This window comes from Dendrobium catenatum, unplaced genomic scaffold (genome assembly GCF_001605985.2).
Source record: "Dendrobium catenatum unplaced genomic scaffold, ASM160598v2 fragScaff_scaffold_793, whole genome shotgun sequence".
NCBI classification, from domain to species: domain Eukaryota; kingdom Viridiplantae; phylum Streptophyta; class Magnoliopsida; order Asparagales; family Orchidaceae; genus Dendrobium; species Dendrobium catenatum.
The window spans coordinates 473,120-501,108 of record NW_021319255.1 but is presented as its reverse complement, the minus strand read 5'-3'; the positions used below and the strand labels follow the sequence as shown (position 1 = coordinate 501,108).

The 27,989-nt window shown below is 34.4% G+C and overlaps 1 protein-coding gene across 3 annotated transcripts in view; it reads right to left on the bottom strand.

Annotated features, from left to right (window-relative positions):
* The window catches only part of LOC110116657 (protein transport Sec1a), a 55,229-nt gene that overhangs the window by 8,516 nt on the left and 18,724 nt on the right, over positions 1–27,989 (bottom strand). The window contains exons 5-17 of one of the 3 annotated variants that reach the window (XM_020850326.2): positions 18,949–18,999; positions 18,762–18,858; positions 18,604–18,636; positions 15,299–15,427; positions 9,999–10,193; positions 9,814–9,897; positions 9,649–9,747; positions 9,498–9,574; positions 8,074–8,170; positions 1,737–1,862; positions 1,555–1,650; positions 1,228–1,344; positions 1,077–1,154 (exon numbers count right to left, since the gene is read on the bottom strand). In XM_020850326.2, the coding sequence (XP_020705985.1) occupies positions 1,077–1,154; positions 1,228–1,344; positions 1,555–1,650; positions 1,737–1,862; positions 8,074–8,170; positions 9,498–9,574; positions 9,649–9,747; positions 9,814–9,897; positions 9,999–10,193; positions 15,299–15,427; positions 18,604–18,636; positions 18,762–18,858; positions 18,949–18,999 (1,279 nt within the window). The remainder of the gene's footprint in view (positions 1–1,076; positions 1,155–1,227; positions 1,345–1,554; positions 1,651–1,736; positions 1,863–8,073; positions 8,171–9,497; positions 9,575–9,648; positions 9,748–9,813; positions 9,898–9,998; positions 10,194–15,298; positions 15,428–18,603; positions 18,637–18,761; positions 18,859–18,948; positions 19,000–27,989) is intronic. The other 2 variants (XM_020850329.2, XM_028696634.1) reach the window with 2 other exon arrangements.

Genomic DNA, 27,989 nt, shown 5'->3' with positions numbered 1-27,989 from the left:
GGAGATGCAAGGTTATCCAAAGCCATGACATTACTTAAGACCATGGTTGGGGACATACAGGAGGTGGGGGAAGATTATATGGTGGGACTACACAAGTTGGATGTGATCAGATTGAAGGAGGGAGGGGATGTTTCTCTTTCAGTACAGCCCTTTCAGCAATTCGGTAAGGTTTTTCAGCCACCTCAAGGATGACCACCTCCACGGGAACACGAGCATATTTTCAACTTGAGGACAAGGTGGATCTTTGGGAGGGGAGTATTGTTAGACTGGTCCATTGGACCAGTCCACGCGGGACCGACCCAGCCGCGAACGGGGCGGGTGCTCTCCGCCTCCTGCTACAGCAGCACGAGCCGCGTGCTTTTGGGAGCCAAATAGGAAATAATTTTGGGGGAATTAAGAGGGAAATTTGAATGTAGGGACTATTTAGGGATTTTCTTTTGATTTATATACATTAAACACTTTGTTTTTCTAGGTTAGGGTATCTTGAATTTGGCTGAAATTGGAGATCTTCAAGATTTAGGTTTTTCTTTGGGCTTTAGCGGCACTAGAGATTTGGGAGAGATCGATCATCCTCTCGAATAGAGGATCAATTATATCTTGCTATTTTCCATTTTCATTTCATCAAATAATACAAATTATCTACTGCTTTCGTGATTTTGGCGAACTGTTTGTGAAGAATTCTAGCTGTTTTCCAAAGATTGATAGGAAATACTTGAGATCTACAAGTGTTTCCTATCATAAAAGCGCAACAAATTCGGACGGTTCTCGCCGTCTGGTCTCTGTACAGAATAATCTCTCCATCGGAATTATTAATTAAACTTTTAACTTTTAATTAGCGATTCTAATTTGCACTACGGGGTCTGAATCTGTCTAAATAAATGGTAATGGATAGCCATATAAAAGAACTAGACTACATATGAGAAACATATTATGCATACCATTTAAAAATCACTCATGAAAGGGATCCTTACAAATCATATGTTGATCGCATCATTTTAAAACTCACCTTAACTTCGTGAATCCAATTTCTTTCAAGAAATTAAATAACAACTCAGCTTAGATAATCTTCTATTTACCTCTATCATGGGGTAGAATCGTGACAATTGCCATGTTTCATCCTCATCCTCCCGCTCTTTCCTAGCTGCATGCTTCTTCTGAAGATAAATGTGAAACGAAAATCATAAGTTGGGTAAAAGTGAAAGACATGAAAATTAAAATAAAATTTACCTTCTGAGCATCAAATTTGAGAGAAAAACTCCCCCTTGAAGCCTTTTTGGTGTCTAGGCCGCCCAAATACTTCATATTGGACACAACTTTCATATCTTCAGTTGTAAGCTTTGCTAGCTGAAATGAATTTTAGATTCAGACGTTTCCATAGAATGAATGTATACTGGAAATCAAGCAGAAATATTTTGACAACAACGCCGATAATGACAATAACAACAACAATAATAATAATAGAAAATATTATCAGTCAAAATACTGGGTTGATCCCAACTATCGAACATAAAAAGGGAAATGCGAATTTATCACGAATAACTCTGAAATTTTTACCTGCATCAGCTTAACACCTTTTTCATCTTCAAATTTTTCTGGATAAACGCAGGCATATATCATCAATAGACGCAGCTTAATTTCTGCAGAGACATCCTGAAAGTAAGTGGCCCCAACATCAAATTAGCGTTCAATAAAAGTATTTAGCAACAACTTTTTTCAATAGGAATACTTTCTAAAACCTGATTTGCCCTCAGAAAATTAATCACTTCTTTTGCTCCTGCATCACCAAAAACAAGATCTTGCTCTAACTGGCCAATATCTCTAAGTTTCAAATCTCTAATCAACGCACTTATTTTTCCTGCAATCTGTTAAAATAGAAAAACAATGATGTCGAACACCACATGCATGCTTATCGTACATAAAACCATAAAAGGGAATTTAGAAACCAGGCTTTTATTAAATATACTAGCAAAAATAACGAATAAAAACCGACACAATATTTAACTTTTAAAATGACAAATTACATTATATAATGTCGTCAAGTCTCAACTTACCACATCACTAAACTCGATATCCCATATAGGTCTGAACTTTACATAACAGAACGCAAACGATCAAGATAAAAGATCTGGACTAACATGCCTATGAAAGATCGGTGCTTAAAATATGAATGATAGAAGGAACCAATGAACCAAGGCTTTATAGAATAGAATCAAAATACACAACATAAATGAAGACGTGTCATCAAGGTACGAGTGACATGTATGATGTAAAAAAAATGCGACTCAAACAACATCCTTATAAGCTGTATATATGGTACAAGTGCAAATAAATGGAGATGTGCCAGTAAGATATGGGAGACGAGCTACCTTGCCGTAAAAAAAGTGGGACTGAATAACATGCTTGGATGTTCTCACTACTATATTAGTACATAGAATCTCAGAATGCATGGAAAATGTGAGGGGCAACAAGAAAATGTGGAAAAGATTTCAGGAGTTCTAATTATTTTTAAAGAGTGGTGTAGTATGACATTTTCACTGGCATTGTAGTAGGTTATATTGGTCAAGGGTGTTGCAACATGGCAAGATAGCTAAAATATTATAGCAACTAGCTCAAGTAGCAATTTTATAATTCTTTGATTTAGATGAAGTAGGATTTTATTAGTTTATTTATTTTGTATGGCCATCATGATTATTTGTTATCAACAACAACAAAATCAAGCCTTTATCCCACTATGTGGGGTCGGCTACATGAATCCTTTTTCAGAGTTTGTATATTCTATAGCGAAGAGAGATTTTGTATATTCTACAGTTCTTTACACATTATTATCACCTCTATTAGCAGAAGAAGAGGAGTCATGACCATAGGGTGAGTGCTTACCTAGACACTTAGACTGAGAATTTATTATGTCCGGCAACACATGTTGCTCAATTTGCTCATATTCATGACTCTCTTCATAGGGGGTTTTCATTATACTGAGCAACATTCAGAGGAGATGTTTGAGTCTGGATTGGCAGAGGGGGTAGAGTTTGTTTCTGCTAGAGGAGTCACAAAAGAGATGCTTTTGATGTCCTTTATAACCACATGGTTGTGTTATTTCATTTTTAAATGAGATTATGGGTTCGATCCCTAACAAAGTTGTTAGAAATCTATTTGCTTAAGAAAAATGACACATCAATGTGAATCCCTCTTTTCAGACTTAGGTTCCATTCTCCTTAAGGCAAATTGAGTTTTAATTAACTAGATTTTTCCCGAGGATTGTATCGGGGTTTATTAAGATCTGGATTTTTACTTCCTATGAGCGTAAACCCTCATAGTTAATTATCCCTCCTAGTTCATAGGAGAAAACTCTTGATTAAGGATGAATTATTTAGCACAACTTTAAAAATTTTAAGTTTTCGTCTCGTTTGTGGGGAATGGAAAGTAGACCTGGTTAAGATCCTATGATTCCGTCGCTCTGGGAATACTATAAATTTTAGTCTACCAATGCTAACAAATTATTGATTGTAGCATCCATAGAATCTGATTAGAAGCCATGAGAGACTCCTCTTAGGGATCTCAAGTAGACTGAAGTGGTTAGATGTAGGTTTTAGTTTTATTGTGATTTGGGGTTTATATCTGTTAGAATGCCCATTGATATATTTAGTTTAGGGCTTATGGCTCCCTTTAGGAGTTGCTCAATAATTTCATTTAGGTTGGGGTTTACCGCTCCATTTAAGAGTTGCCCATTAGTTTGGTTTAATTTGGGACTTACGGCTCTATTTAAGAGTTGCTCGTATATTCGATTTTAGGATGGGGCATACGACCCCGTTTAGCAATTACCTATATATTTGATTTAAGATGACTTTTATGGCTTCCATTGGAAGTTGTGCATTATTTAGAGAAAGATTTACTGTTTCCCTTGGAAGTAGCATGTTAATTTATAAAAGATAAGACTTATTGCCTCTCTTGGAAATAGCCTATTAATTTGTAAAAGATAGGACTTACTGCTTCCCTTAAAAATAGCATGTAAATTTTCAATTTGAGGATCTAACATTTCTCTTGGAAGTTTCCCAAAGAGTAGGTCTTCCAGCTTCCATTAGAAGTTGCCTACAAATTTAAATTAGAGACAGGTCTTACTGCTTTAGTTAGAAGTAGCCTAAAGTTTTGGTTTAGATATAGGTCTTACTGCTTCTCTTGGAAGTGGCCTGCAATTAAAGTTTCGGGGCTCTAATACTTCTTTTAGAAATTTATCAAATAACAGGTCTTACGGCTTCCATTGAAAGTAGCTTGTAATTTTAAATTTTGTTTGGATTTAATTTAGGATGAGTTACTTCTCTTAGAAGTTCCTTGAACAGCTTGTTGAAGTAGGTCTTATGACTTCCATTGGAAGTTGTCTAATTGTCTTGGATTTTTGTTTGAGGATCTAATACTTCTCTTGGAAGTTCCCCAAAGAGCATGTCTTACGGCTTCATTGGAAGTTACCTATAGTTTTAGTTTCAGATAGATCTTACGACTTTCATTGAAAGTTGTCTATAATTTCAATTTATGGTGGATCAGACAGCAGTTACTTAGTTTGCACTTTTTAACTGCCTCGACACTAGTGTTTTTCCTTCAATACTTCACTTTTTCTTGTTTCAACAGTTTTCTTTTCTCTTCAGCACTCCTGGTTTAGTTTCAGTACTGTGGTTTTAGCACTAGAATTTTGTTATAGCATTTCTTTTCTTTCTTGCACAATGGTTTTATTTACAATACTAAATTGCCCTTTGTTTATTTATTTGTAGATAGCTGAAGCCTGCACTACTAGGAGCTTGCTTGGAGTTGGAGTTTTGCCCCAAGCTTGTAGTTTAGTTGAGTTTTGTTTATAGAGCCTGAGTATGTGTTTTTTTTTTTATTAGAGTTTCGAGTTTGAGTTTAAGTATGAGTCAGTTGGACTATTGTACAGGAGCTAATTTTTAATGCAAACATTCAACCTTTATCTGCATTTTTTTAATTAACTGTGTTCAATTAATTGAAATCTTAATTTGTGGCATTTTTAAATTATTTAATTAATTAACTAATTGATCAATTAAAAGAAATTTTGATTTATTTTATTTTAAATTTCTCAATTAATTAGTTAATTAACTAGGTGAAGTTTTAATCTTACTACATTTTAACTTAATTAATTAGTCAATTAATCAAATGAAGTTTTAATTTTATTATGTTTTAATGTAATTAATTAATTTTAAAAAAATGCTCAAATTGATCTCCAATTCTTTCAAAAAAGGTCATTTTTATTTTTTATTTTTTAGAAAATTCAATAATCTCCCGGCTTCCGTGTGGGCTCCAAAAATTTCGCTCCCCGACCTCTCCGCACCGTCTATTTCTTTTTTATGTTTATGTGATGCAAGGAGAATTTTAATGAGTTTAGATTTCAAGGTAAATTTTTAGAATGCAGATTGGGTTCTAGGTAAGACACTACCTAGATATTCCAGCATCATTTTGTAAGGACTTTATGGTCTGATTGTTGGTTTCCTATAGGCGCAAGCCCCTATAGTTAATCGCCCCTCCAGATAACAAGAGAGAAGTTTCAATTAAGGCTAGTCATAAGATAGGTCGCATACGTTACAAACCAAGTGTATAATAACAACAATTTTAGGGTTTTAATTTGGTCTGATGATTTGAAACTTATAAATATAAACTAAAAATAGATTATGGTGGTATGTAGACGAGCCCGATCAAAATCTCATGGTTCCATCGTCCCAAGCTGTTGTTATCCCTACTTACTTAGTCAGAGGAGATAATCAACCGAACCTGATAAAATGCACCTTATTAGTAGCCATGAGTTATTTAGTCCAAGAAACCCTATAGACCTGGGGTGATGTTTATCTAAGGAGATAGATCTGAATCACCTTAGCTGACAGAGAGCTTTATGCCTATCGAATATACCTTATGATTCATTACCCAAGAGTTTGACGCCGTTATGAAACATACGGGCTTTGGCTGTGATAGTAATATAATGTGAAGAACATGCAAACATGCTCACATAAAGCGAGGTATGGTTAGGCATGAAGAAGAACTTGATCGCGATCTACAATTCCTAAAGGCACTTTTTAATGTTCATCATCTATACAAACATCAACTCAACAAGCTACTAATGTTGGTAGATACAAATTTGTTCAAATACCCAAGTCGAGGAGTAGATTTTTGTTATAGGTATCACTTTATGGATGATATGCCTAAGCACTTCCATGAAAATGGCATATACTATTAAAAATATTGAGTTGATTGGGATTACAACCAGAGTTTGACTGTCCAAACCTGATCAAGGGCCGTAAGGGTTATATTATTTAGGTTTAGGGTTTAGGGTTTAGAGGTTTAGGATAGGATTTAGGGTTTTAGGGTTTAAGATTTAGGGCTCCTAAATGGAGACATTATTGCATCCAATCTTATCTCGACTTTACTTTAGAGGTTATGATTTGTTGTTGGTGGGTGGATGACTCTGGTTAAGTGAATGAGTTTTAATTATAGGAGTATAAAATAATTAGCACAATGAGTCGAGCGGACATAAGTATGGGAGGAAAGTTCACTAGTTTTTGTGAAATAATGTTTTTTCAACCACCCAAGCTCCAAAATCTATGGGTACATGTTTTTCCATTTCATCCAATACAAAAATCTTATCCAATGAGCACATATCATTAATTTCGGTGCTTATTGACATATTTGCTCAAACACAAATATGTTGCATTATACAAGACATAACTAATTCCAAATCCCTACATTCTCTCATTGCTTTTAGCTCGTCCTAGCTTTTACGAAGTCCTTGCACTCCCCAATTCTTGTGAATTTTGGAGTAGCAACAGCTGTGAACACCCTCGACTCTCTTAGTCTTTTCCTTACGTTTTCTTAGAAATTGATTTAAAAAATTGCTACCAAAAAACATAATAGACATTGTGACTTATAAAAGGATACGTTGTGTTGATTGAGACTTGAAAGTAACAGGTTGATAAGAACCCCTTCGCAATATGGAAGTAAGATAGTACAACAAGCTGTCCCAAAAGCCCTCATTGGGGTAAGCCTCATGCAAAAGTGAACGCCTTATTTCAGTGAGCTTCATATGCAAGGCTGGCTAAAATATTTGCAGCCTTTGCTAGATCCAACAAATTGGGACTATTTGCAGTTCCATATGGACAGAAATTAAATTAAAGCCCACGTTATTATATTTTTGATGTATTTGAATAAATTAGACATCCAATAGTGACCAATTGAAGACGACAAAACTAATTTGAGGGCCTTACTGAAATTTCAAGAAGTGCTATGAACCAAAATGTAATGTTTTTAAGAATGAGAATCAATATGAAGTGAGGTACATCCATTAGGGATCTGCATGTAATTTATCCATTTTATTAAGGAGGAAAGATTTGGATTTTATTTTCAAATGTAGAGAACCTCATGCATTGACTTGTCCATTTTCCTAGTAGGCATCATTTTTGTTTGCCTTTATTCTTGTAGATCAATCTCAAGGTCCATTTAGCACATTTGCCTACTAATATTGTGTGATGTATAATCTTATGTTGTGTTGTCGAATAAATTGTATTATTGTCTAGGAAATAATATTAAGATTGCTATCTAAAGTGTTGTAAGAATTTTTTCGGATGTTGATAAATAAACTATTATGGCACTAATATGTGTTGATTAAATGACAAAAAAATTTATATTTTCATAAAATTGGACAAAAATATTCATAGTTCTTTTCTGATAAGCTATTTAAACTATCGATCTAAGAAAGTTGCATCGCATCGATCTAAGAAAGTTGCTCCTCAGTTTTAAAAAAAACTTGGCTTTTTACTCACAAACATCTTTCAAACACCCAAAAAATTTCTTGTGTCGCTCAAGGAAGCAAAAGCAAGAAATGAAAGGTTATGCCAAACAGAACCTAAAGCAAATCAGTATTATTCACGAATTTGCTGCTAAATCATTCAAAAATCAAAAGAACTATTTTAAACAAGAATATCAAAATATTTTCTAGATAAAAAAAAAACCAAACCATTTAAACAAGAATATCGAAATAGTTTACGATACCAAACAAAAAACCCCCAAACGCTAAAGATAACAAACCTCTACATGAAGTGAAAGTTTTTCCATTTGTTCTGTGTACTGTGGCAGAGCTTGAACCATCTTTTGCATGTCACGAGTTGACAACTCCTCGCCATCTCTATATAACAAAGGGAGTGAGAAAATTAGTTCTTTAATTACGAGAAAAAAAAAAATGCATGTTTGATCTTTATGGGTAATGTTGCATAGATAAATAGTTCTACTGCAGAAAGTTAAATCCATAAATTGTTAAGGCTCTGTTGGGCATGTTTCTTGGTTTTCTCAACAACAACTGAACTCCACCGATCTGAAGTACTCAAACAATGAAGTTGACTATTGAATATGCATTATATAGCTACTATATATCATACCAGCCCATCATAAATAAGATAATTCAGAACCTAAGGAAAAATTTGTCAGATTGTTCAAAGAAAAAAAAAAAGTCAACCAACAGCCTTCATTGTATTTTAGGTAGTCCTCATCAATGAAAGCAAGCATGTAATTGGTATGTAGAAGCGGGTAACTTTAGGAAAGCAACTAATTTTCCCCTTTATTATCCCATGGGATTATTGGGAAGAGAAAGTACTGCAGCACATATGTATGCGCCTATATTCCGAGATCCTTTTTTTTTTGGCTCTTTTCAATTCCATATTTCTCAGTACTGTTATGAAAGTTTCAAGAAAGTTCGTGCCCTCAAAGACTAATAAGTATCACTAAGAGAGATCCTACCGCTTCTGTGATGCTTTTGAAGCAAATCCAAAACTAAAACAAATTCAATTAAGTGCATACTTATGTAATCATACTTACAGTATCAAAAGTGTGAGTGAGATTTTGAACCATAATCGATTAGGGGCATGAGAATACTTACTCTTCTTCCTTTCGTAAATTATATTTTCTTTTTTCATCCTTTCTTCTTTTTGCTTGTATATTCATCATATATGAGAACAAGTCTGAATAAACGCAAGACGATATTGCATCTTGGCAAAGCACTCAATTTAATAGTTACATGAGAGCGTTTTAGCTGACTAAGATGCTATTGCTTTCTCAAAGTTATGCTGATATCAAATTAAAATGATTCCAAACTACGATGGCTATTTGATTAATTCTTGGAAGTGAAATTGCATAATTAAGCAAGACAGTTAAATTTTAGCAATGCCAGATCCTGCACCTACTATGAAAGAATGGAAATGTTACTCATGTAAACTATGCAGTATGCCAAGTAGTTGAAACAAAGTTTGTGGAGATAAATATGCTGATAAATGTGAAGCTTAAGGTTTTGTTTGGGACAGCTTTCTTACTGCTTCGTAAAACAATTTTTTAGTACAAAAATTTTATTTTTTGTGCTAAAAAACTGCTTTAAGAAGTAGTAAGAAAGCCATCCCAAACGAAGACTAAGTGAACTACACACCTATACCTGAAAGGAGAAGCCAATCAAGGAAAAGACTTACTTAGCACTCTGTTGAAGTTGTGCGGCTCTGTTCTTCGACTTGAAGTTGGTCATTTTTTTGTGTAACCTTTCACTAGCCTGATATGCCAAATATTTAATTAGTAGGACAAATAAGTCACCTATTAGAAAATGTACACCGGCTTAAAGCCTACATCTGCTATGTGTATATGCCGAAGCTCAAGCCAGATTGGATCATGATCCTCCAAAAGAGCCTCCCCCTTTTCACTAGTTGACCCCCATTTGCTCGGCACCTATAAAGGCCACTGTGTTAGAGAAAAATTTCATATAGATAGAATAAATTATTCTAAAAAGCTTACCTCGTGAGTATATTTGTTCCCATCCATATTTAGTAAATCATGGCACATTGCATCATAGGTCCATTCATGAATGACAGGAGCAATCTATCAGCACAGGTGGAATTAATAAGTGAAGAAGACATCAGAATAAATGGCAATATGAGAGGAAAAGAAGAAGCTAAATCTACAAAAATATAAGGATGTACCAGGTCAATTGATCGGTCTACAATTAGTAAATCACAAGTCTCTTTCTGCGGAAAATCTGGTATTCCTGTTTTATACTTTGAAATAATTTTCCAAACTTCAGCAGCAAGTTTATTTGGTATTAAATCACGTGATAAATCCTCAGTTGTTGCATTTGAAGATGACTTGGCAGCACGATATCGCACATAAGGAAGTTCCTACAAGAGATTAATAACTTATTTTAGGTTATAGAACTTATAAACCTCGCAATTGTTGTTAGATTGAATGTGGTAAGTTGGTTGGCTTCCTATATCAAGTAATCAGCTAGAGGAATTTATCAAATATCAAATGGTCAAACATATAAGGTAATAAACCAAAATTGAAGCTATTTTGACTACAAAGCTGATGAAGCAACACTGTTTGATGTAGAATATGAAATTGGTTCAATATCCTCATCCCAATTTAAGAATTAACATAAGAAGAAGAGTAATTTGGTTTGTATTTTCAATTCAATTAGCAATTGAGTCCAAGATTTTGAAAATTACCAAACTGGCTACGCATTTTAACTTCCTTTTTCTACTTTTGCCCTTCGTAATATCCTCCATGATTTGCTAGGCTTTGCAGGTAAACAGTTATCAAGACACGAAATGCCATCAATTTTTCTCATCAATCTAATATAGCTCCCACCCCCCCTTATTTCTTGTAACCAAGTATAGATCTTCCCATTCCTTTATCTCTCGCAATACCATCCTCAGAGGCTACTGGAGATTTTCCAAATTGCTGATAATAATAAGATGAAAAGAGAGAGCGAGGGAGAAGACAAGAAATTTGAAGTGAAAGAGTAGAGGGAAGTGACCAAGCTCCATTTTCTCCATCTTGCTGCTAACGGAGAAAAGACAGTGAGATGGAGAGGGAGAAAGCATGAGGGAAAAAGAAGATAATCATGATTTAATGTTTTAAAGCATATGAGCTCATGCAGTGACCGTAAATTTAGTGGTACCATTTGACATCAAAACCGCCTAGTCAGAGCCCTAGTTATAACAATTTACTTGTAGTGTCATTTGGCGGCAAACTCACATGTGCCACATCCTTAAGCAAGAGATGTTTTGAGAAAGAATTTCAATGATATTCTCAATTAGACATTCACTCTTCATGAGCTAAAGTGAATTTTAAATTTATCCACTTCAACAAACTATTGCGAAGGGTGGATGGATTTTTGTTTTTAAGTTTATGTGATTTAATTTCATCTTGAATATTTTAAATTTTATTATTTTTTTAGTTTTGAATTTTTATTAAAATCAGAGCCCATTAATAATAAATTTTGATATTTATGGGCAGTTAAAAGATAGAGACCCCTCCGGCTGAAAATTTTTGTCAACATGACCATCATCTGAGTTGCATAAAAATCTACTTAAATGTTTTATATTTTTATGAAAATCTGTAAGGCATCTTAAATTTATAGGATCCCCTTCAATTGAGATAAACATTCAACACAGTTATCATCGAGGAATTTGGATAAATTTTTTTATTATTCGAACCTTGTCAACTATGTTTACTTGTGAATAGAGGATCGGGTTAAGCTCCTAATTTTCGGAGTTATCATATAAATATCAGAATCGAGAGTATGTATTTTAATATACGAATTTTCTTCATAAAAGACCTTGAAGACCTAATATGAACGTATACAATTAAATACTTCAGTTAATTCAACAAACGTTGGTTTTGAGAATTTGTATTTTGGTGATAAAATTTTCTTGTAGAGGCTTGAAGGCCTAATATGAATATATAAAATCAAATACTTTGGTCGACACTATGACCGTATATTTGTTAGTTGGTTCAAGTCGTGTCAACTCCGATCCATTCAAAAAGGAAGATCAAACTTGAACTTAACTTCACTTTTCACCTATGCAATATTCTCAAACAAGGGTTTAAGAGCATAATACACTTGTTGGAGCACATGCGGGTCATTTAAATTTCCTTTTTAAATTAATGTGTGTAATTTATGTATTTATACAACATGCTTTAAAACTAATTATTTATTTCTTTAGTCCGCACATCATCTTCAGACGTCACGTGTATGTGTCATGCTCGCCGGGGCTCATGCAGTAGGCATACTTTTCAGAGCATTTAGCATAATGTATTTATATGGTGTATATGCATGTCACATTGTTGTATAATACTATGTATGATGTATTTTCATGACGACTTAATGCATTTGCGCAGCGTATAATATGTTTGCATATTACTATAAGACACTAGTATGATGTATAATGCATTTGTATGTTGAATGATGTGCGTTGCATAATACATTTTGTACACTACATGGTGCATATGCATGCAACACAATGGGTGTGTATGATACATATGCATGTGTACATGTATATTTACACATGTATTTGCATATTTACATGCTTGCATATGTATTTTCATGATTGTATACATACTTATGTATTGATATATGCATTTGTATATTGTTTAGCAAGTGTTCAAGATACACTTACATTTATATAATGCACTCGTGCAATGCGCTCGCACACTTTGCTTAATACATTTGTGTGATGCACCCGCACGAACCTCGATGCACTCAGATAATGGTATGATTATTGCCGTATGTATAAAGTGGATTGTATGATCAACAGTATGTGTACATAATATCCATATGAATCTCAATGCACTTGCACGATGTATTTGCAAATTTACACGATTGTTGATGCATTTACATGATACATTTGCATGATTAACGGTGTGCAAGTGCATTGATTTAGGATAGTACATATTGCTTCGATTAAAAGTTATCTATTAATTTGGTTTAGTCTGGATAATTTTTTTAAAATGAATTATGATATATTTAAGACATTATTTGCTTCGCACTTTTCTTTTGCTTCAGCATTAAATGACGCTCTTCCCCTTTTTTTAGCATATTATGCAGCATTTTGACAGCATTTATAAGTGTCGGAACTCCCTCTTCCGTGTTTTTCTCATTTTTGTAACGTAGAAAGGTGGCGTCTCTTTGGTGAAAAGAAACATCTTTTCAAATTTTCTTTCCTTTTTTCTTTATTTTTTATATATATCCAACAATCAGCTTCTGTTTGGGCTGCTAGAAATTCCTACCTAACAAACTAATCCAAGTAAGTAGAAATCAAGGGTTGATTGTTTTTGCTTTTCCTTTCAGTAATTTGGAGAAAGCCGGGAATTGGAAGGAGGTCTGAAGTCACGAGTTTAAGCATAGCCAGAGTGTGATTACCAAGATCAGGTTGCTGAAACGGTTGAAGAATTGGCCATAGGAAATTGTTGTGCAACTTGGATCGGCTATCCCTACGTAGAGCTGTTGGTATTATTGAAAATTGCAAGCCACAGTAAATTAGACCTTGACAAGCAACTGAACCAGAAGATAACTCTAGTTGGAATAAGTTTTGGTTTCTTGCAGCTGATATTGGTGTTTAGATCCATTGGTATAGATTAGTTAGCCTTCTATAGTAATGTAAGAATATATATAGCAAACAAATTTTGTCAGTGCTCTATCTCCCTTTATCCTGTAAGTGGCGTCAACTAAAGTTACTTCGAATGTCCTATGCAGTCGTTCATGCTATGAACAAAATTAAGACCATTTTTGGATTCACTTTTGTTTTCTGATTTAAATACCAAGCACGTAAGTAAGAAAATAAGGTTTGACGACTATGTTTCTATTTCTTATTTCAGAAATAATGCGGTTGTTTCCTGAAATTTTGAAATTATAGTTATTTTCACATGTTCTGGAAACAGCCTAAGTAACTATTTTGATTAATTAGATTCACTAATCTAATTATAGAGTAATTAGGGTAACAAATGATTAATTAGGTTATAATTAAGATTATTAAGGTGTAATGGTGTTCAATTATGGAAATTAGTTATAGTACAATTACTAATTAATTAAAATGGTTTATTTATAACTATATGATAAGGCAAATTGAAGCTTATTTAAGGGCTTTTAAATTTGGTCATTAAAATATTATTATATTTTAATTAGAATAATTAGACCTATGATAACAAATTAATAGATTAATTAGCAGGTCGCAGTTAATTATTTACATTAATTAGGGATTAATTAGGACTTAACTAAGATCATACTATTTTTTAGTATGAAATAGTAATAATAATTTATTTGTTCAATCAAGTAATTAATAATTAATGATATATATAGATATATATATATATATATATAGACACAGAGAGAGAGAGAGAGAGAGAGATTAATCAAGATTTTTATTAAGAATAATAAGGTCTCATTAGTAATAATCATGCTAATCAGGCATGGGATAATTAACTAATTACTTGCAGTAATTGCTAATTAATTACTAAGTATGATTTATTAAGAGTTAACTAATATTATAATTAATATCATTAAATTTTAAGAAGTAATTTTGTAAGGTTAATTAAGCTTGGTATAATTAAAATATTAATTAACCTAAAAGTAACTAATGAAATAGTGATTATAATGGTAACTTAAATTTAAGGCTTAAATAAAATATAATTATTTCTGATTATTTAAATGTTGAATAATTAAAATAATAAATGAATTTAAGTTTGTTTAAATAAAAATATATAGTAAAATAAATATTATTTAACCTAATAAATTACAAATTAGTGAGTATGATGATAAATTAAATTAATTAAGGCATAAATTAGATTTAATTATGATAAGTATTTGATCAATTAATTGTTAAATAAATAGACTTCATTATGGTAATTTTTATGTATAATAATCAAGATTTTTTATTTGGTTGCAAAATTTGTTTGTTATCTTTGTCTACAAACAAAAAACAAGAAGACTATCCAATCATTTTTTTAAGCAAAGATAAAAAAGAAAAAAAATAAAAATTAAAACAAAACAAAAAAGAAACAAAACAAATCCAAACATGCCCTAATGTTATCTAGATCAGCAATTTGGTTTCTTTGCCAAAAAAATGTCAGGCAAATGGCTCAAGTTGTCATCCACAAGCTGACATATTTTAAAAAAATTTTAACAAGCAATCTAGTAGATGCTAAATTTTGGAAAGTAACTCTATAGTAAATATCTCATTTAGCAATACCTAGAAAATATATCTGCCACCTGGATGTACTGACAATAAATAAAACTTTATAGGAAAAAGATTTGCACTCTAAAGTATTAATATTTCAAACTAAAAATAAGAAGAAATCATGCAAAGTGGAGTGATCAGCTCTTGAAAACTAACAACAAGACAATTAATTATGACAATATACTAGCATCTTACAATTCATCATGAAGAAAGCGTTAAGATGAAGAATCCAAAAGAAATAACATTAATAAATTACAAATTCTTACCCGCATAGATGCAAAAACTGTGGCAATGCGTGTGGCCATCGTGTTCAAGCACAAGTTGAAATTGCGAACATCTGCAGTGCTTTCTCCATATAGTTCTCCCAAAGCCAACTCTTGGTCGGTAACAAAGCCCTTCAGAATACATTTCAAAATCAAGCCATCAGGATACTCATTATAATATGAAATCTTACGTGGGTTAGAGTTTGAAACCAAGGTGATCGTGAATTCAAATGCTAAAAAAATAAATAGCATAAATGAATTCAAGAAACATATAAGAAGGTATGCTATTGATTAAAAAAAAATCCATACATTGACAAGATGATGATAGGAAATACTTGAATAATTCATGTAAATCCTAACAAGATTGATAAAAAACAGCGAGAAAATCTCAATATCTCCAATGAAAATAATTCAGAACAGTAGACTGTATTATAGGAATCAAATCAAAAACAAAAACAAGCAAAGATACAATTGATCCTCAATTCGAGAGAAGGATCGTTCCCTCCCAATCTCTAGATGATGAATCTAGAGCACAAGACACCCAAGACAACACCAAGAGCATACAATAATAAGCATAACCCTAACCCTAGACAAATCCTATTTAATACAAACTTCTCTATTTTCAAATCTCGAATTCAAATTTTCCCTCCCTCTCCTAGCCGCCCCTTCTTTCCCTATTGGATTTCCTGGTGGGCCCACTATGCTTGGGCAGCAATGTTCCCCCCAAAGAAGTTTGTCTCCTGTAGTAGAGAATCAGCCCTGTAAGGGCCGTTTGGGGTTTCTCGGTTCAACATGAACCGGCCTAACATATGACTAACCTAACCATTTTAATGGAAGCACCAAAATTGCCCGAGAGTGAAAAAAAGCAAGCAAGAAGAGCTAGAACGACACCCATAAGCAACGAGCCACAAGCTAACTATTTTGTGATAAAAAGTAAAACATGGTTGATTGGGTCTAAATCTATGAATAAATTTACTACTTGAAATTTAGGAACTTTGAATGATAAGATGTAAGAATTGTTGGATAGTCTGATAAGAGAATAAATATTAATTGTAACAAGAACTAGGTCAAAAGGACAAACAACCAAGATATTGGGGAAGAATATAAAATATCATATATTGGAAAGGTTAACAATAGAAGTGGATAAAAAGTTGAAAGACAAAATTGTTGAGTAATAGGATAATTATTATTAAAATAATTATCAAAGACGAACTTAGGAATGTCGTCAATACTAGTGCCCTCAAGTTGAGTTAGAAGATAGTTTAAACTTTAAATTTTGAGATAGATGCATGTACTACTATGGCATATACCTGTTGAAGAGATGTTAAGTATATAAGTTCAAGTATCATGGGAAAATTTGATAGCCTTTAAGGTAGAAATATGAGAGTCAAAGGTACATTGACATCATGAGAAAAGTATCAAAATGATCCATCAACTCTTTGTGAGGGATAAAAATATCCCCAACTATTTTGATGGACTAATTTGGTCACTCAACTCCTTAAAATGAAACCATTTTGGTCCTAACATCCAAACTAATGGTTGTTGGACTTAATAGTGTTAAAAATAGAGGTATTTTACTCATTTTTTAATTAAATAATTTATTAAATATAATTTTCAAGTAATTATAATTTTTTTTTAAAAAAAATTATTTAATTGTTTCTTTAATAAAAGAAATTAATAATATTTTTAGTTTTAATTTAAAAAAATTTAGTCATATTTTATAAATTATGATTGATAAAAATATTTGTGCCTAAGTTTAAAAGCTAATTATAATATTTCTTTAGTTTGAGAAGATAATAGCTATTTGTATATGATTTATATAAATCAATAAATATCATATGCAGATCCTCTTGAATCAAAATATTCAGAAAGTTTTTAATAAATCAACGATGGTATATGGCTCAAATTCAATGGTCTAATCAAAATGAATGAGTTGGGAACATGATCAACTGCGGGATCCACGCGACCTACGCTCAGAGGGGGATCGACGCGATTAGGGGGATCGTTGCGTTGTGGGATTGACAACAGGATCCACACGATCGACACTCAGAGGGGGAGTGACTATGAGTTTGACGTGAAGAGGAGGATTGTTTTGTTGTGTGATCGAGTGTGGGATCCACACGATCAACGCGATGAGGGGTGTCGACTGCGGGATCAACAAGATGAGGGAATCACTGTGCTGCAAGAAGTTGGGGTTCGACACTCATCTGCTGGAGGGTTCAAAGAAGGATTTGGTGGTTGGGGTTCAACACTCGTCTGCTAGAGGGTTTAAATGAATGAGTTGCTATTTTAACGTGTATTTTTTTTTATTCCAATCATACCCTCGGGGCATAGTTGTGACATCCGAAATTTTCATTAATTTTTAATGGTAGGACCAAATTGATCCCATTTTAAAGAATTGGGGGACTAAATTGATACATCGAAATAATTGGAAACCATTTTGATCCTTTTCTGTATACATTATTCAAGATGTGTCTGATGAAGCACTATATAGTATTAAAACCAATGGCTGAATGACCCAAGAATTTCTAACTATGTAGGCTTGCATTAAGAACAACATTGAGTCCACATCCCTTTATATAAGTTATGAAGATGCATACAAAAGATATTTAAAATGAAATGCCTTGATCCAAATTTTTTGCATATGATAGTATAATTAATGAGACATCTAGTTAAATCATGAAAAAATAAAATAATTAATAAAATATTTAAAATATGGATTCCTCAAAAGTTCTGTGTATAATTTTTAGAGTTGAGGCTAGATTATTAAAATATTTAAGTGCCTAAGAAATTTTGTGTGATAAGATGATACTACGCAGCTTAAAAAAAATATTTTATAAAATCATAATTAAATAATTGATATTATATAGATCTAAAAGTTGGGTTATAAAAAAAGCATTGATATCTAAATTTAGCTTGGAAAACAAAATGTTAGGATGGTCATGGAAAAATTAAGAAATATAAATTAAGGAATTATTATATTTGAAGGAAAAAAAAAAGATTGACATCTATTGAAGATAAAGTGACTCAAAATATACCAAAGGTGGTTTAGACCAGTACAATGAATGATAAAAATTAAAATATACCCCTATTAGAGGAGTTGATAAAATTAATGTCACAGGATTAGAAAATAAAAAAAGTGTAGATCTAAGATTAACAGATAGAAGTCGATCAAAATGATTTGGGAAAAATGAGTTTAATACTTCTGAAAAAACTTAATAGGAATGAATGAATGAAAAAAATGAGAATTCATAACACCAACCCCAAATAATTGAGAACTTGGGATAAGGCTAATAAGCATGACAAACCTGACTATCTATAGCAAAATACTCCATGTTCATCTGCATATTCACCAATTTAAAAAATTAGCAATGGAAAGAAGATCTAATCAATGAAAAAATGGAAACTAAATAAGCAGAAATCTTAACTTATTGATATGCTACTAAAACAAAATGAGACATTTAACCTCAATTAATGCACCTATGCGAGGTATGACACTTGAGTCATTCTTGATGTAAGCAACTAGCTCTTTTGGTATAGGTGAACTGAAATATATGTATGCCCTGAAATTAGAAGTTCGAATTAAAACTTCAGAATTAAAGAGGCCTTCAATACTGACTACTTAGCTTCACGAAATATGAAAAGTAACATACTTTTTGTATAATGGACACCTCCCTGACATGTCAGACAGAAACATGATTATGCTGCATGATACAAGGATAGCAGTTAATTGATTATAACATTGCAGGTAAAAAGTAGCAGTATTTATCAAGCATGTAAAATTTCAATAATAAGTTTAAAAATGGCACAAAAAGCCGCAGGACATTCTGATTGGATGCAAGAAAATGTGCAGCCATCAAAGGAGTCCTTTCTGGGACATTATTTTTGCAATTTGAGTAACTACTCTGATAATTTTATGCAAAAAAGAAAAAAACTATTAAAAAAATAGCACAAAATTAGATTGAATTTCCAAATGACATTAATTGCACAAATATTTTTAATCCTACATTTCCCCTATATGAAAGAGAACACTGTCAAAGAGAGTAGGGGAAGAGAGAAATTAATGGAGAATAGTAAGATATGTTGAAACTTTTCCATGGGAGTTTTTTAGGAAACTATTACATTTTTCTTTTAATTATACCACAACAAGTACCTAAAACCAACAAAGAACCACAATAATATAAGAAGTAAACTTGATTTCTTCACATTATGTGCAAAAGTAGTTCTAGTCTAAACCCTGCAAGCCTTCAACCCCTTTTCGACCAAGTACTCTATCAGAGAAGGCCGAGGAAAGTTGAACATAACACCAAGTCTTTTTGAAGATCAGTTATGCTGTACAAAACATATAACTGCTATGATTAGATTTTTTATATCGAGTAAATTGCTAGGAATCACTTTTGGCAACATATAATTCACAAAAAAAATCAGAATTTTTCCAATTACGGTTTTTCAGGAATTTATCAAAAACAGAAATGCAGTGTTCAGTATTAGGACATTTAAAAATTAAAATTCTCCCAAAAATAAAAATGATAGAATTTTATAATAAAAATATTTGGGAGAAATATGCAGATGCACATGATCGTCCAACAAAAAAAACGGATCAAAATTCTAAGAAAAAGAGCAAAAACCAATAAGATAATCATCCAAAAATAAAGAAAATAGAGCACCAATTGTTTTTTTTTTTAAATATTTTTGAGGAATTTCCTTTTTTATCATCTCCGCATCATCATAGCAAGAACATGTTGCTGCATTAACCATCATCTTTTGCACAGGATACACTAAATTTTGAGTACAATTGGTTTCACATTAAGAGTAAAAAGTGGCCTCAAAATTGGATGAAAATTTTTATCACTTCAGATTCAATTCATCTAAATGGTAAAAATTAACCTGCCTTTAGAGGAAATTGAAATTCCATCTGAATGATTAAGAATCTCTCTTACCTTAGAACCAACATATCTTAAAAAAAAACAGTTAACTCTTTTTTAAAGTATAACAATTAACACTTTTAAAGAAGAAAATACATGTTGGTGCCCTAGCTGCTCTTCCGGTGAGGTTTTGATGCTCTCCACCTCCGTTTTTCGATTGGCATCCGTCTGGAATCCTCAGGGAAGTTGCCTTTGCTTATCCTCTCGTTGTTCGTCTCTCTCCGTTCTTTTTTTCCGGGCCATCACCCTCGTCTTTCCTCCTCCGGCCCTTTGTGGCCGGAATGGCGGTTTGACGGGTTGCTAATCCGGGCTTTTTGCATGGTTCATTTAAATCTCAGTCGTTTGCTGAAGCCCTTTCTGGTTTATCCTTGCCGGATTGTTTCCCTGAGCTCCGTCAAGGCTCTTTTTGTGGTTTACCATCGTTGTGGATTTATGAGGATGAAATTAAAGCTCTTGCTGTGCCTTTTCAATTCGCTTTGGTCGGTTTTTTCCCCATGCGTCATCCGTCTCTAGATGCTATTCACAATTTTTTTTTCACACTGAAACTTAATTCTGATTTCTCTGTTACGGTGTTGGATCAGACGCATGTGCTGGTTAAACTTTCCAACGCCTAGACTATAGCCGTATTTTCTGCCATCGTTCTTATCTGGTGAATAATTGTTTCATAAAGCTCACTAAATGGTCTCCGCTACTCGACATCGGATGTGAATCTCCGGTCATATCGATTTGGGTTTCCTTTCCTAATATGAGACCTCATCTTTACTCTCCCCGTATCCTTCATGCCTTAGGTTCTATGTTTGGTAGACCCTTGAAGGCTGATTCTGCCATTTCGGTAGGATCTAGGCCATCCCTTGCCCGTGTGTTGGTGGAGCTGGACATTACTAAAAATTATCCTTCCCAAATTTGGCTCGGGCTAGAGGTTTCTGGGTATATTCAAAATGTGCAATTTGAGGTTTTTCCTGATTTTTGTGTCTTGTAAGCGTCTGGGCCACCTTAGAGGTCACTGTGCATCGGCTCCTCTGTCTAATTTTAATACCCTTCTAGCTGGGAATGTTAAGAGTCGTGCTTTGGGTGTATCCTATTTGGTTGTTAATGAGGTGATGGTTGGGGAGGATTCAAACCCATTGGTTAATCCGATTTTAGGGACTGTTGGCTGTGAGGTTGTTATTGTGGCTTTGGCTGATAAGGACATCGAAGATCAACGGCTACGATCTTGAGTTATTTATTTATATGTACTAGTTTATTTCATATTATTGTTTTTCCCTTTATACCCTTATGGGTGGTCATGTAGTATTGTAGCCCAAAGGGCATTTTAGTCTTTTATTTCTTTTCTTTTCATGAAGCCTATTTATAGGCTAGTTGTTTTGTATTTTGGGATGATGATTATTGATAATGAAAAGTTCCATGTTTTTGTTGATCTCTTAGTGAGTTCACGTGATCTCTTAGTGAGTTCATGAAAGGAGAAGCCCGAGGAGGGTAATTCGCAATATCCGCCAATCTTTGGAAGAGTCCGAGGTTCGCGGTTCTTACGATCTCTTTGTGAGTTCGTTAGTTATCTCTTATTTACTCGTATTTTTTGTTCATCTCCTTCCTCCCCTCTTCATCCACCCAAAATTCCCCTAGCTCCATTGCCGCCACCTATGGAGTCCACCCGCCGCCACCCTCACCGGCTCGGCCTGCCACTTTGCCGGCAACCTCCCCAACGTCCACTCCTCCCTCCCGGCATGCTCCAAATTTGAAATTTGAATTTCGAATTTCGAATTCTTTCCTAATTTGGAAATCCAATTTAGGAAAGTTTTATTTGATAAATTCCAATTTCAAATTAAAGTAAAATTAAAGTTCTCAATAACTTACCTCCACGTCATCACCCACCTTGTTCTCAAATTTCGAAAAATTCAAATTTGAATGAGCTCCAAAAATTTCCATAATTGCCAAAGTCCAAATAAGGAAAGAATTGGATTGAATCCAATTCAAATTTCATGGCATAGGAGTTACTAATTCCTATCCTAGGTGGCATCCTCCTAATCGAAATTGATTTATCACACTAATCCTCCTCCAACTCCTCTCTACATGCCGCCGGCCTCATCAAGGGGAGAATCCATTTAATGGCTAGTTTAATGCACATGCCTTGATCCAAATTCAAATTTCAAAATAACCCCTTAATGTCATTCATAATCTGAAATTAATTTCAGATTATGAAATGAAACTCCCATTCCCCTCTCTAGCCCTTTCTCTCTCTAATTTTGCCCTAAATCCTCATTAAACCCCCATTGGCTGTCCGCCAATCAAGCCACCTTTATTTGGAAATTATTTGAATTCAAATTGAAGATTCAAATCCCTCCCAATTAAAATGTTCCAAAAAATTTCCTGCTTGATGCTCCACTCACCATCCACGTGAGCTTTGCTATCCAGCGGCAAGGAGGCATGGTTGCTGTCCATACTCCCACAACCAAGGAGCAAGCCCAGACATTTCTAAGCCTTGACGGAGATGCTGTCCAGGTCCCCTCCAGGGTCAAAACTGCCGCTGTCCTAAAGTTCTGCTTGCTGTCTCCTTATTCCAGCAAGAATATCTTGCTGTCCAGCACACTGGACGACCACAATTTGCTGTCCCAAGTTTCCAGCAGCCTAGAAGAACAGTCCAACGTTTCTTGCGCCTGAAAGGTTGCTGTCCAAGATCTGTCCAAGACCAAACTGCTGCTGTCCAGAGAAATTCTGCATCTCTTCCTGCTGTCCAGCCAGTCGGGAGATCTTCGTATGCTGTCCTAAAGTATTTGATTGCTGTCCACCACATCAAGAAGAGTCTGGGTTGCCGTCCACTTCATCTCAAGCATCCAAACAGCCACTAAAGCTTCATGTCTCCTATTTCTTTGGGTAAACTCTTCATCCGACCATTTTATCTTTGTAGTTACTTCTCAATTGTGGTCTTAATAGATTCATGACGATCACATTAATGCTTCCCCGCTAAAGCCTAGTAATTAGAAGAGTTGAGTGAGGGATCTCTTGTAGTGACTAATCTTATTGTTAGCATAGGGATTTATTGTTGAAACCATCCATGTATGCAACGTTAGATTAAATTGACTGTTTTTTGATTTTAACTTTTATGCACGTGATTCGTCATAAGCTCGTCTTACCGCTCTTAGTGTTTTATTGCGTCGTTAAATCCAACATCAAGATATAATTATTTGTTCTACGAATATTAAGTGTGTAAATTCCTTTAAGTAATTCATCTCTGCATGTATGTTTCACATCATTGGCAGAGGATCCTGCTGTTTCGGGTGAGGGTGTTTTGATTGAGTATGTTAATCTTATTTCTCTGGGTGTTAATCCGGATGTGCCTGTGTCTACCCCTGAGCTCCTCCCTGCGTCCCCTGTTGTTGATTGTGATTCACCTGGTAGGCCTAATTCTAATGTAGTGCTTATGGATCCCGTGGTGGATGAGTTTGTTCCTGCCATTCATGGCCAGCATTTATGTGTTAGTGAGCCTGGGGGTGGTAATTGTGACGTTAACCCACAACCTATTATGTCATGTTCTATATTTGTGCCTGCCATGTGTGGCTTGGCTTCGGCTGAGGTCCCTTGTGTGCTTGCTGAGAAATCAGATTCCCTTGTTTCGCTTGCAAAGAGTAACTTGTCTGTTAACCCTGCGAGTGAGGTCTCTGCTTTGTTTGGTTCCCCCCACTGTCTCTTCCCCTGGCTCCTTTGTAGATGTTCCAGTTAATTTAATATCACCTGAAGCTTTGATTTATCATGTGGGTGACAATTTGGGGGAGAATGTCAGATTGCAAATTGATTGGCTTCATTGTTCGTCCGATTCCTCTTCGGAGTCTAGTGGGGATGAAGAACCTGGGGATGATTTTTCCTTGCAGCATGACAAACCTGTTGTTTCTATCGCCTCTCGAGGGAGGGGCAGACGTATAGGAAATAACTTTGGGAATGTGGTGGTGGATTTTGGATCACTTGTTGGTTTCCTACCTGGTTAGCCCGTGCCTGGTGTTGCTGTTTTGTTGGATTGGTTGGAAGGCATATTGTCTCATTTGGGTTGTGTGGCTATGGGCTGCATTGGTTGGTAGGCTCTTTAGTTTAGTTTTCACTTTCTCTGCTTGTAGTTTGCTGGCACTTCGTTTCATTTTTTAGGCTGCGATTTATGGTTTGTGGGCAATGATGTGGCTGGGGCTCACTTGTCTTAAGCCATGGCTCGTGGCAACCTTTGGTGGTGCGTTTCTTGCTCGTTCAGATGGCTACTCTCTTAATCCAAACTGGATGGCCCGTATCTGGCTTTGGATTGGTTTGAAGCCTCTGCCAATACTGAGCCTGATGGGTTTAATCCCCCCTCCTTTTGTACCTCTGTAGCTTTTTTCGTTCTGCTTCTTAGCTTGTTGTAATCCCTTTTTTAGTTGCAATAAAATTTTTGTTTAAAAAATATAAATAAAAAAGAAAATAAAGGAGCTTAATCGTAAAAATTGAAAGCCTCCCTCACCATGGAATCAATCAGTCCAAATAGAGATAGTTAACTCTTTTTCAAAGAAGACCAGAGCTTCATCATAGGGATTGAGAAACTTGAGTTACACCAACTTCAATTCGCCAAATAAAGACAGCCAACTTCTTTTTACGAGATAATCATAACTCAATCGCAGGCATTGCAAGTGTCGATGTGAGTTTTCTCTCACCTATGATGGCTATTTATACTTGAATGAGAAAAGAGGTGCTACAATTTTTGGTAATTATCTTTTTTTTTTTAGTAAAATTTTTGGGAGTTAGAATCAATTTTTTATAAAACTGGATAAAATAAAATTGAAACTGAAATATTTCAAATGAAAAAGAAACATGGAACACTCTACAAGCCAAATGGTTCTTATACATGCCAAACTCGACTGACATTAGGCTACCAGCAAGCACCGAAGGTGGGCAGCCCGCCAACACCAGTCCACACAAGTTCAAGCTCAATTTTGGGCTCAGACATGCCTTTTTTGACCCTTTGAGGCCCCAAGAATCATGTTTTGACATTTTAGACTCACTTTTGACATTTTTTAAGATATAAAAAAAACCTCAAAAGACAACCTCGAGCAAATTGAATAAGTTTAGAGTAAAAATTTTATGATAAAATTTCTTCCAATTGACATGTCAACTTTAGAAAATGGTGAAATTATGGTTTAGGGGAATAGACATAATTCAAGGCCATTTGATGATATCCATGTTGACAAACAATGAGTGGTCGTGTCTTGTAATTTTTTTAAACTATAATTTTATGTCATGATTTTTTTAGATAGCAGAATTCACCATCCAAAAATAGGGGATAAATGATCCATTACATAAAAATCCACTTGATCATATCTCAATGTAGTAATTGGAAACTTCTGAAGCTAAATTAAGGACCATATGAACCCTAATTTTAGTAAATTTACAGTTAAAATGAACGTCTTGATGAGACAAAACTAGCAACACCAGAAGTGATCTATCCAACTCCAAACGAGCCCAAATCAAACATTTAAAATGTAGTTAAATTTTTATAATATTAATTGAAAGATCAAATGATCTTTGAATTTGGCATGCTTACAGTTAAAATGAGCATCTTAATGAGAAAAATACAAAAAGCTCAAAATCATTTAACTTAAAGGTCATTAACACATAAATGTTGAAAAAATGATCTATCATTAAAAGAATTAAGATGAGCCCTCTTCTAGAGTGCATTAAGATTTTAGCTAAATTTGACAAAATAATAGTCCAAAAACTATAAACAAATCCTCCATTCTCCAAATGAAGAGGATCTTGGACTTGAAATCGGAGAGAATACGAAGATTGAGATTTGAAGAATTTTAAAGTTTTACTTGACTTTCAATGCCAATGATCACCACCAACAATCTCCATCACCAGACCATCATCGTGTGACAATCATCGCCCGTTGGCCTTCATTAGACCGATGTTGTCGAAATACAATTGCCCAATCTTCAAAGGTTTTTCATCGTCGTTAGACCAACATCACTGACTATTATAGTTTGACCATCATCACCTGCCGTCAACGCTCAACTGACATTATCCAGCGCCCAATGCAAACTTTATAATATATACTTACATAGTGCATCATTTTATATGAGTCGGGCCAAATGAGTTTTTCCCTTTCTCGGCTCTCCACATTAAAGTTTTGATGTCACTATTGCAATCTTCTTTTACCGAAGTATGCATAAAATCTTTATACAAGACTAACACCTGAAATTTTATCTCTACCATCGTGAATTTTCTAGCACTCAATAAGATTTTTTATGGGAGATTCTCTTTGGGGAACTTTCGTGCATTGTTCCTATAATTTATGCCAAAAAAGAAATTTAAAATACCATCATTTATAATAAGGTTAATGTGAAAAGTAGATTGCATGTCATAGATACTTTACCTGCAAAATAGTAGATATAAACAAGAAGATTTCATGAAAATGGAATAGGATTTAGTTAAGTGAATATCACCATTTTGTAAGTTAACTCCATGTCAATATAGCTTGAAATATACCCTAGTGTAACATGACAATCCTAACAAATGTTTCTTCACTAATACATACTAAAGATTAGAGCAATTAAGAAGCTGCCTGGCAACAAAAATGTTCATTCAAACAAAATGGTGCTAGGCATGAACCCCACTGCCTAGGCTTAAGGTTTCATTTCCCTTAAGGTGGATTGAATTTTTTATTAACCATATTTCCCCCAATGTTCATATCGAGGTTTATTTAGATCTGGGTCTTTACTTCCTATGAGCTTAAGCCCTCATAGTTAATTACAATCACACTTGTCAACGGAGAATGGCGCAACATGGCGCAAAATTTCCCATGGAGCCATAGTGTATAACACACAGGGCGGTATGCGCCATTTTGAATACGAATCAAAATAAAAAAGAATTATAAAAATCTTTATATGGATCTTATTTTAGAGTATCAATCAAGTTGGGTAACGCTTAGTTGAATATGTTTATGGTCCAAAGTCCAAACGATTAAATTAAAATTCAAGTTCGTCCAAAATTTTTACTAAAATAAAGTCTAATAAAACCTAACTAAACTATTTTAATCAAATATAATAATTTTAAAACTAATAATTACATTATTTTAGAAATTAAAATATATAACTATTAAAAACTATTTATAATTAATATGATCTCGGGATATCGTAAATGTCAATCTACCAATGCTAACAAACCGTTGGTTGTAGCGTCCAAGGAATTTGACTAAGAGCCATAGGTTGCCTCCTCTCAGGGATCCTAAGTAGACTAGGGTGGTGACATGTTGGTCTTGATTTTTATATAATTTAATTATGGGGATTATGGCTCATTTTAAGAGTTGCCTAATGGTTTAAATTTAGGATGGCGCTTACGGCTCAGTTAGGAGTTGCTTGGTAATTTGGTTTAGTTTGGTGCTTACGACACCGTTTAGGAGTTGCCCGTAGATTTGATTTAGGATGGGGCTTACGGCTCCGCTTAGGAGTTGCCCGTTTATTTGATTTAGTATGGGGCTTACGGCTCTGTTAGGCCGGCCCAAGAGGCCGGCTGGACCAGTCCAGTTCTATTCCAGGCGGAACCAGGCAGGGGGTGGAAGCCCTGTGGGCCCCAACTTGGGTTAAATCCAGTTTTGGGAGGGAAAATTTTGAATTAGGGGCTGTTTATGAAATTTGTAATTTTCCTTTGTCTTTAATTAAGAGTTAATGCGTGATTTAGGGTTTCATCTTGAGTTTGAAAAGAATTGGGGATCAACTTGGAGGTGTGGGCTCTAGTCTTCCTTGACTAGAGATTTTGGA